The sequence below is a fragment of the Arachis hypogaea genome, chromosome 6, assembly GCF_003086295.3.
Source record: "Arachis hypogaea cultivar Tifrunner chromosome 6, arahy.Tifrunner.gnm2.J5K5, whole genome shotgun sequence".
In the NCBI taxonomy this organism is placed as follows: domain Eukaryota; kingdom Viridiplantae; phylum Streptophyta; class Magnoliopsida; order Fabales; family Fabaceae; genus Arachis; species Arachis hypogaea.
The window spans coordinates 10,163,871-10,174,586 of record NC_092041.1 but is presented as its reverse complement, the minus strand read 5'-3'; the positions used below and the strand labels follow the sequence as shown (position 1 = coordinate 10,174,586).

At 32.7% G+C, this 10,716-nt stretch overlaps 2 protein-coding genes across 2 annotated transcripts; one reads left to right on the top strand and one right to left on the bottom strand.

The window, feature by feature from the left end:
- Positions 1–2,025: 2,025 nt before the first annotated feature.
- On the top strand, positions 2,026–3,526 carry LOC140173330 (uncharacterized). The gene is made up of 2 exons (XM_072196434.1): positions 2,026–2,623; positions 2,703–3,526. Exons 1-2 carry the CDS (start codon positions 2,496–2,498, stop codon positions 2,923–2,925), a joined length of 351 nt encoding a protein of 116 aa, XP_072052535.1. The 5' UTR covers positions 2,026–2,495; the 3' UTR covers positions 2,926–3,526.
- Positions 3,527–3,755: 229 nt separating this feature from the next.
- LOC112805295 (uncharacterized) lies at positions 3,756–6,238 on the bottom strand. Its single transcript, XM_072198076.1, has 7 exons — positions 6,091–6,238; positions 5,737–5,952; positions 5,586–5,653; positions 5,078–5,513; positions 4,655–4,963; positions 4,110–4,576; positions 3,756–4,046 (listed from the first exon to the last, which is right to left on the bottom strand). The coding sequence occupies exons 1-7, from the start codon at positions 6,236–6,238 to the stop codon at positions 3,756–3,758; spliced, it is 1,935 nt and encodes a 644-aa protein (XP_072054177.1).
- Between the last annotated feature and the right edge of the window lie 4,478 nt (positions 6,239–10,716).

Below are 10,716 nucleotides of genomic sequence, written 5' to 3'. Positions count from 1 at the left end.
TCAAATTTTTTATATCTAATTTTTTCTATCTTTTTCAATTAGATTTTCTTTTCCAAAAAAAAATATATAAATTTAATATCAAATCCAAAATTAAAAAGAAAAAACCTAATTTATATTTTAAAAATTCTTAATTTAATAGCTGCAGCAGCAGTATTAACCATTAACAACTAAGTAACCATCTAAGGAAACAAGAAAAAGCAAAAAAAAAGAAGGTAAAAACACATAACAGCAGCAAGAAGAATCAGGACTCGGCTAAACAATCGCAACAACACTTGAGACTCTGAGAGTTAAGATAACAACAATTGTGCTTTGGGCCAATTGGTAAATTTTAAAAGTTATTTTCTTAAATTTTTAATTTATAAAATATAATAATATTAATGTTTAGTGTAATTTTTAGAATTAAATTATAGTTTTTTAAAAAATTATTTAAATATTTATAGAAAAATAAAAAAATTTTATAATAAAATTTTTTATTATATTTTTTTAAAAATAAATATTTTTTAAATTAAAAAATTAAATATAAAATAATTTATTTATAAATTATTTATTCAAATTGAAGTTTATCATATTTTCTAGATCTCTATGGCAACGTGGTCAAAAGCTGACACAGGTGGTAAAACCGTGAAAGCGTGTCACTGTCAAATATATATACTTATGTTTTCATGTCATTGCCGTACATTATTGCTCTATAATCTAGATAGTTTTCATAAAAATTATTTTTAATATAGAGACAAAAATTCAGAAATTAATTTAGTTATAGAGAGAATAATAGTGATAATTTTGAATATGGATGCATAGTGAATTTTTTATCAATGTGGATCTAGGTGATTTAGAGACATGCAAAATGCAGATAACGTTGTGGCGTAAAAAACAAAAATCCGCATACCTGTAAAACGCAGGATGCGATTGAACTGGACAACGAAACCAGGAAACGAAACATGTTGAGAGGGACAGTGTTGACCAGCATAGGGCTAAGCAAAACGCAGGTTGCGTTTGTCAGCTAAATGTGGGTTGCGTTTTGTAGCGTTCCTAGTTGCGTGCCACGTGTTGGAGAAGATTGTTGCGGGAGTGTTTAAAATGCAAAACGCAGAATAAGTTTACTGAAGAGGAGAGAGTTACTGAAGAATAAGTGTTATGTGAGTGAAGAGTGAAGAGTGTTGCTGTGTGAGGAAGGATTGTGGGAAGAAGAAGAAGAGTGAAAAGCGTAGTTTCATTTAGTTATCAAATAAAAAATGGTTCAAGATTTTACTAAACTTAAAGATCACATTATTGAGTACTTAGATCATCTTTAATGGGTAAGTTAAAATTTATTTTAAAATTTTATGAGAATAATGTTTAATAAGAATAATGTTTATGAATACTTGGATCATATAATACTGTTTAAATTTTATGAGTACTTAGATTATATAATACAATTTAATAAGAAGAATGGTTATCGTTATGTTTTTGAAAGAAAAAATAAATAATATTTAATTATTTTTAGTTACCGTTATTATTATTGTTATTATTATTATTATTATTATTATTATAAAATACTGTATAGTATTTATAATTAATTTTTAATAATAAAAATTAAATAAATATTTTTTTTAATATTTATAATTAATTTTTAAGATAATAATAGTAATAATATTGTTTAGTCATTATAGAATACTATATAATGTTTATTATTATTTTCGAAAAATGATAAATAAATTATCATTTTTTAATAATTTATTATTAATTTTTAAGATAATAATGGTAATAATGTCGTTTAGTTACCGGTTTTATTATTATTATTATTATTATTATTATTGTTATTATTATTATTATTAGGTTTATTATTATGATTATTAGTTATTATAGAAATGTATAATATTTATTATTATGTTGTAATAATAAATGGTAAATAAATATTGTATAGTTGCTGTTTTGATATTATTATTATTATTATTATTATTATTAATCGATATTATTTAGAATTTAATAATTATCATTTTTTTTGCAGGCTAACAGGAATTTGTTACCTAGAAAACTCGATCCGCCCGATACCTTTAACGAGGACTCGACAACATGGGACTTGACGATGTAAGTTGTAACCAGTAACGTTCAATATTTTTATTCAGAAGAATAATTTTTCTAATCGGCCTGTTCGTAACTAATGTGCTGTTCATATGTCGGCCGTATATGGGAGTGGGGTTCCTGATGTGCTCGCCCCCATTTGGTTATCTGCTCTACTCAGTCACCGTTAGTGTCATTCGAGTGCATAGAATGGCACCCAGCAGACCGAGTTAGACGACAGTTCGGGATGCAACAGCTTCCACCAGGCCCCGCGTTTGACCTTGGTCGTGATCATTGCAAGCGGTTGACAGGAGCACATAACCATGACTGGGGACAGATTTACAGTGAATGGGTTAACAGGTGGAGCTCTGACCGCTATAACACATTACAGTTAGGCGAAGAGATTGTTGACTTTCATCCTCTCCCAGTGTACTACGAGTGATACACACAACAGTATGGAGTTCACCTGCGACTGTCAGATAGAGTTCCAAGTGAAGAGTTCGGCGCTGATGAACCACAACAGCAACAGGAAGAACCACCTAGCCCTCAGCCTCAAGCCCCGCCTCATGAGCAGCAGTTTCAGGTATGTTTATTAGTTACCAGTTGTATTATTATTAATGTTTATCAGTAATTACTATTAATTGTAATTAATTGTTAATCAGGTTCCGGTTTATCAGCACCACTATCAGGTCCCAGTATATGAGCGCAGTATCAGATGCCGGCATATGCCCAGCAGTTTCAGGATCCGGCATATGTCCAGCAGTTTCCGAATCCGGCATATGCTCAGCAGTGGCCTGCATATCAGCAGCAGGCACCGTATATACCAGAACCACAACCAACTCAGGCACCATATATACCGGAACCACAGCCAACTCCGGCACCTGAGCCTTACATACCACTTCTGGTAATTCCAGTCGAGGGTTACTTTAGTCCGTTGGGTGGATCTGACAGTATCAGCTTCTCTCAGGTCCTGAGAGATTCAGAATATCTATTTCTGACGGCACCACAGGAAGGGTCTGCTACATCTCAGCAGTTTGCGGGTCATCGCGCCACTTTAGGACATGCCAGTGACTTCGACTGTGATCAGTCAACGGGTCATGTAGATCTGCCCGGTCCTTCCGCACCACCATGCTCTCAGTTGTTTGATTTGAATATCCGCAGCAAGAAGAGGGGGATTTGGGATACGACTTGCAGCACTGGTATGATCTTGGTGGAGCGAGTGGTTCGGGAATGAGTGGTTCCGGTTTATATGACACTGGTGGTGCGAGCATGACAGATTTCAGTGCAAGCAGTGAGCTGGATGCCGGTGTGTCTCAGGGTCATCCATATAACTTACGGACACAAACTGCGCCTCCGAACAAATACACCCCATCCTTGTATTCGAAGAAGGCACCGAGGAAGTAGTCCGTTGCAGTTGATCTTGTATTCTATGTTGTATTCAGATTTGTATTCACTATCGTACCGAGTATTTAGATGATTCCACTCAGTATTATTATTATGACATATTTAGCCTTGTTCTCGTATAACTCTATTTGAGATTATCATGTTGTACTTTTGGAACGAAATGTTTATTTATTAAAAAGTTACATAACGAGGTTAAATATTTCAATCATTATAAATTGTTAACTAGGTTAAAATAAATGACGAGGTTACATAAAAAGTAACATATAATTGTGAAGTACCTCATAACAAAGTTACATTGAAAAGCTTAATCACTAATGACCTCCAACGGAGCTTGGACCTACGCGCTGAGGACATCGGCTGTGGCTATGTCCCTCGCGTCCACATATAGTGCACTTGCGAGGACCACGCATATCCCGCGAATCCATCTCATTTAAGTAGCGGGTTGACTTCGGTCTTCCTTTCGTTGCGTGCCTCAATGTCCAATTGGCAATCACCTTCGCTCCTTCATATCTATTCCATGTAGATGGGTCACCCATAAGAACAAACTCGCCTCTGTATACCTTGCAAATTTCAGACATCTTGTACACGTCGTGCACATACACCTGCCAATCAAGATGCTAGTTGGTGCAACATGCAAGCACGTGGCGACATGGGAGTCGCTTGACCTGGAAATGGCCACAATCGCAGTGTCGTTGCGCAAGATTAACTGTGTAAATGGTACCATCTTGCATCTCGCGAACCTCAAACATCTCGTTGCGCCTGTCGAACCGGTTGACCACAATGTTTCCTGCACGTCGGAAGCTTTCTTCAACTCTCTTCGTTGCAAATTCTGAATACGTGAATCCGTTGCGGAGATACTCATGAGCCTCGGTACTCTTCTGAGTAAACAACTCATTCAGCCGATAGAAAGTTGACCGGACAAGGGCAGTCACAGGAAGGTTGCGTGCACCCTTCAGGACATAATTTATGCACTCTACCAAGTTTGTCGTCATATGTCCCCAACGATGACCACCATCGAATGCCAACACCCATCTCTCAACACCGATCTCATCGCACCATTGAGTATATGCCTCACCCTGCTCTTTAAGCCTTTGGTAGTTTTTGTTGTACTCCTGCTCCGTCCTAGAATAGCCTGTAGAACAAACCATTTAATCATAAGCAGATGCCAGAAATTTATTATGAATAGAACCATAACAGTGAGTTGAAATACCTGTGTTCACCACGAGTTTATGTAAATATGGAGCCTTGAACCTCCTTAAAAAGTTGGACTCGATGTGCCTGATGCAGTACATGTGCCACACCCTTGGTGGTGACCATGCACCGTTACTGCGAGCTATTGCAGCGTCGATGGAGGTATGGCGGTCTGAAATAATACCCACACCATCAATGGTAACAACATATCTCCGCAAATTGGTTAGGAAAAACTCCCATGCGTCTGCTGTCTCGCCCTCGACAATCGCAAATGCAATAGGCACAATGTTTTGATTCCCATCTTGTGCAACCGCTACCAGAAGTGCACCTTTATATTTTTCGTACAGGTGCGTGCCATCAACTTACACCAGTGGCTTGCAGTGTCTGAATGCTACAATACACGGATATAAGCTCTAAAAAATGCGGTGCAGAACTCTTACACCCAGAATCTCCTCACTCTCACGATAAACGGGGAGTGTTTTAATTTGAACACGAGACCTTGGCATCTTCACTGTCATTGCTTTCAACCATACTGGCAGAGTCTGGTAAGAAACTTCCCAATCACCGAAAACTTTTGCGATAACTTTCTGCTTTGCCAACCAAGCCTTTCGGTAACTCACAGTGTAGTTGAACCTGCCTTGGACTTCTGCAATAACAGACTTCACCTTTATCGAGGGGTCTGCTTCAACCAACGGCCTAATGGCATCTGCAATTGTGTCTGAGTCCAACTTGGCATGATCTTGTGAAATCATGCCCACGGTGCACGTGTGCTTGCCATTGTATCTCCTGATCTCCCAACAAGCCTTTTTTCGAATCAAGCTAGCTCGGATAAGCCAGTCGCACCATGCACCATACCCCTTGTATTTCGCATAGAATGTCTGCGGGTCAGACTCATACACAGTGTAATCAACTCCTCTAGAGATGGTGTAGCTTTTGATTGCAGATATCACCGACTCTCTCGAACCAAATTCCATTCCGACCCTAAACTCGCCATCTTCCGCCGCAGCGTCACCTTCATCTACGACATGCGCACCACCATCAGTCAGACAAGACAAATAAAATAAGCACTATAGAAAACTTGAGTTAATAATAAAAACATACCCGTATTCGCATACTCAGGAAATTCCGGGGCATGCATGGCTTCGAGATCTAGAGTCCGCATAAAAGACGGAACACCAAACGGGTGCTGGCTTACAATCCCATTTGCTTCATTTTGCACTGTCGGATTGCCTACCAAGTCTCCGTCATCGTTTTCGTCATCGACTTCATAGTTAGCTTCGAATTCCTCTTCACTGTCATTATTATCTTCTTCCCAACCTATATCTCCGAGCTCATCAACATTGACACCCTCCTAGACCGCGCCCAACTCTGACTGCTGTTCGAACTCAACGTACAACTCTATCATCGGTACATGAAATCGGGTTTGTTAATAAGTACATAACAACTGCTGCATACTGGCATCATCAGTGATGGGCATCATTTGAAACTGTATCAGCCCACCAAATACTTGTACATGATTCCTGTATAAAATGTTGCTCACCCTTTTCGAAATGTGGCTTTGAATGTTATTACAAAGTCCATTTTGCAACTCTACAAAACTCATGGTACATGGAATAGCAAATAACAACGGACATTCACAAACAAAAGTTACTCCCTCATGTGTGTTTGGTATAACCTCACCGTTATAATATACTCGCAAATTTGCAATATTTTCCATAACTGCAACCTCACCTAATCCGATTTTTTTGATACACTTGACTGCCAAAAAAACTCAGAACTATGACATATGTGTAAGAAAGAAGAATATAATGAGTAGAAATGGAGCAAGGCAAGCTGAATGAGAGTGTTGCTTCGTATTTATAGGCTGGACCCTTCTTTAAATTATTATTTTTTAAACAAAACACAACATGCGTTTTTAGTTTCTCCAAAAAAAAGCTGACAGCCCATAAAACGCAACCTGCGTTTATAAAAATGCTGCCATCAAAAAGTAAAACGCATCAACAAAAAAACGTGGGCTACGATTGAGTTAAAGGAAATTAAAAAAAAAAACGTTATGAAAAAACAAAACGCATGCTGCGTTTGTCCTTTTCTCTCAAAACAATAAAATAAAATAAAATAAAACAAACCTAAACGTAATCCACATTTTGATTAACTTCCATAGCGGTGAAAATATTTCTCATGCATCCATTTTATTAGACAACACCTATACTAAATCCATAATGAAAAAAATGAGTCACAAAAATTACGTTTTGATTGAATAGTGATATTTAAAATATATTATAATATCATAAATGTATAAAAAAATATTCAACATATATTTTACGTATTATTAGAATAGTAACACGTATTTAATATGCATTTTATATTTTAATTTTCTCTATCTATAAAATTTATCAATTTATAGTTATACTAAATAATTTTATTTTTAATAAAAATATCAATATTTTTTCATAAAAAAATTAGCCTAGTTTTTTAGATAAGACATGCAAATTCAACCATTAATAAGTTAATTTAATAGTTGAAAACTGGGAACATGTCTTATTACTTTAGAGTTTAGATTGAATTGAAAGTAGCTATCAAATTAATTTCTCAATTAATTGCATAAGTGCTGAAAACAATGCATTGTTCCAAAAAATATAATATGAAGTAAGTGCTTAATTATTTTGGGGCTGTTAAATTAATAAAAAATATTTTTTTTAATGTATTTAGTAAATTTTTAATGGTTGTTTGGATGTTATTAAATTAATAAAAAAAGATTTTATTTAATGAAAAAATATTTTTTTATTTTTTAATTTGTTTGGTAATTTTTTAATAGTAAAAATAAAAGTATTAGAAAAATAAAATAAAAAATTTTTTTTTGAGAAGTTACAATTTACATCTTTTATTAAAAGATCTTTTTTTCTTTAAAAAAATATATTTTTCACATAATAAATAAACAAAATTTTTTTTTATCTTATTTTACCCAAACATAATTGATAAATAAAAAGATCTTTTTACATAAAATCACTTTTACTTTTGTAAAAGATATTTTTAAAAAATATTATTAAAAAAAACTTTTTCGAAAATGGTACCTAAATAAGCCCTTAATAGTAAAGGTAAAAATACTAGAAAAAAAATATCTTTTTTAAGAAGCTACCATTTACATTTTTGTAAAAACATATTTTTTTAAAAAAAATTATTTTCACATAATAAATAAACAAAAATGTATTTATATGATTATACCCAAACATAATTAATAAATAAAAAAATTATATAAAATATTCAAATATAAAATTATTTTTACTTTTCTATAAGATATTTTGAAAAAATATAACTTAAAATATTTTTTTTTAAAAACTCATCCAAAAATATCCTAAAGGATGTCACATCTAAACAAGGAAAAGCCAGCAAGCAAATTAAAGAATTATTATCCACATACAAGTTATTTTACCGTATAAGTCTATATAAGTCATTTTTACTTAAATCACCCTCACACACACGTCTTATGCACGCACATTTCACGCGCCTCTTAATTTAAGAGATTTCAATCAATGCGTGCACGTTCTTCTTTGTACCGTTAATGCACGTTCTCCTTCTTCTTCTTCTTTATTGTTGTCACCAACACCACCTCCTCCTCTTCCTCCTTCTTTTTTTATTGGAATTTCTTCTCCTCCTTCTTTTTCCTCATTCTCCTCCTTATCTTGTTGTTGAAGATAATGAATAATTCAAGTTTAGATTGTCAATTGAACCAGAACAAAATTGATTATTATTTTGAATCCAATCAAGTGGCTGAAGTGTGGTTTGATTCTAGTTAATTTATTCGTTAGTAGTTTATGATTCTATAAGTGAATAATGTTTCATCGATGATGGTTTTGAATTGAATGTAATATAAAAGTTCTGCATTAAAGAAAATATATTTTTGTATTTGCAGCAAATTTGGGTGTAACACAAAGATATTTGAGTGTATTGTTTAAGAATTTTCGGTGTATGTGTGTTGATAAAGTTCTGCATAATTCAAAACTCTTTTTGTCCCTCCTCCTCAACTTCTACTGCCTCTTCTTCTTTTTTTTTTCAACATCATCGTCATCATCATCTTCTTATTCTTCTTTTTTTTATTCATCTTTTTTTTTTCCTATTTTATCTTCTCAAGTTTCTTCTTGTTTTATTCTTTTAACAATAACAAAAACAAAAAAATCAAACAAAGAAGAAGAAAGATATAATGGTATTGGAAGATGATGAACTTACATTCATTCAACTAAAAGAAAGAAAGAAATAAGGAAAAAAAGAAGAAGAAAAAAATGCAATATTAGAGAAAACATTTTTATGTATTTGCAACAAATTTGGATGTAACACAAAGATATTTGGGTGTATTGTTTAAGAATTTTCGGTGTTTGTCTGCTGATAAGTTCTGCATAATTCAAAACTTTTCCTCTTCTTCCTTCTCATCTTCTGCCGTTTCTTCTTTTTTTCATCATTATCGCCGTCTTTTTCTTCTTTTTTTCTTATTCATCTTTTCCTTTTTGTTTTATCTTCTCAAGTTTCTTCTTATTTTACTCTCTCACCAACACCACCTCCTCCTCCTCTTCTTCATCCTTCTTTTTTCATTGGAATTTCTTCTCCTCCTTCCTTTTTCTCCTTCTTCTCCATCACCAGTTATCTCATTGTTGAAGATAATGAATAATTTAAGTTTAGATTGTAAATTAAACCAGAACGAAATTGATTATTTTAAATCGAATCAAGTGGCTAAGGTGTGGTTCAATTCTAATTAATGTTTTCGTTAGTAGTTTATGATTCTGTATGTGAATAATATTGTTTTTGTTTGTGAAAATTGTTATTCACCGTTGATGATTTGAATTGAATGTAATGTAAAAATTCTGCATTAAAGAAAATATTTTTCTGTATTTGGGTGTAACACGAAGATATTTGGGTATAACACGAAGATATTTGGGTGTATTGTTTAAGAATTTTTGGTGTATGTGTACTGATAAATTATGCATAATTCAAAACTCTTCTTCTCATTCCTCCTCATCTTCTGCTGCCTCTTCTTCTTCTTTTTCATCATCATCATCTTTTTTTTTCTTATTCATATTTTTTTTTTGTTTTATCTTCTCAAGTTTCTTCTTATTTTACTCTTTTAACAAAATAAAAAAAATAATCAAAAAAAAAGAAAAAAAAACACATAATGGTACAAAATTACTTAGAAGAAGATGAACTTATATTCGTTCAACTAAAAGAAAGAAAGAAATTAGAAAAAAAAGAAGAACAAAAAAATACAGTATTAGAGAAAATATTTTTCTAAATTTGTAATAAATTTAGGTGTAACACGAAAATATTTGAGTGTATTATTTAAGAATTTTTGTGTATATGTGCTGATAAATTCTGTATAATTTAAAACTCTTTCTCTTCCTCCTTCTCTTCTCCTGCTTCTTCTTCTTTATTTTTTATTTTATATTTTTATAATTTTTAAAAAAAAATAAAAAATATATATAATATTACAAAATCAATAAAATTTATGTTAATCAAATAATGACCAAAATCACTAAAATTTATGCAGCCTAAAAAATTTCTCAACATATCTTATTTTGTTGAATTATTGATTGATTATAGAATTGTAGATTTTAAATTGTTTTATTTATGCCCTACTACCTGTGTTGAATGAAGCCTTGAAGGTTACGAAAAAGTGAAGGATAAGCCTATTATATATATACGTAAATACGTGTCACTATATATATATATATATATATATATATATATATATATATGTGTGTGTGTGTGTGTGTGTGTGTGTGTGTGTTTGGCGTCGTTGCTGTACCTTATTCTATAGACTATAATCTATAGTTTTCACGTCGTTGCGGTATCTTGCTCTATAATCTAGATAGTGACACGCAAATTCAACAATTAATAAGTTAATTTAATAGTTGAAAACTGGGAATATGTCTTATTACTTTAGATTGAATTGAAAGTAGCTATCAAATTAATTTCTCAAATAATTGCATACGTGCTGAAAACAATGCATTGTTCCAAAAAATACGTTATCAAGTAAAGGATGTCACATCTAAACAGGGAAAAGCCGGCAAGCAAATTAAATACATAAGACATATA

What these genes read in the sequence shown, in the direction of transcription:
- LOC140173330 (XM_072196434.1), top strand. Translation starts at nt 2,496, where the DNA reads ATGGAGTTCACCTGCGACTGTCAGATAGAGTTCCAAGTGAAGAGTTCG. An exon ending in CTCATGAGCAGCAGTTTCAG is followed by an intron (nt 2,624 to 2,702) that starts GTATGTTTATTA and finishes ATTGTTAATCAG; the next exon opens with GTTCCGGTTTATCAGCACCA.
- LOC112805295 (XM_072198076.1), bottom strand. Translation starts at nt 6,238, where the DNA reads ATGAGTTTTGTAGAGTTGCAAAATGGACTTTGTAATAACATTCAAAGC. An exon ending in GCCCATCACTGATGATGCCA is followed by an intron (nt 5,953 to 6,090) that starts GTATGCAGCAGT and finishes TCGGAGATATAG; the next exon opens with GTTGGGAAGAAGATAATAAT. An exon ending in TGAGAGTGAGGAGATTCTGG is followed by an intron (nt 4,964 to 5,077) that starts GTGTAAGAGTTC and finishes AAAAATATAAAG; the next exon opens with GTGCACTTCTGGTAGCGGTT.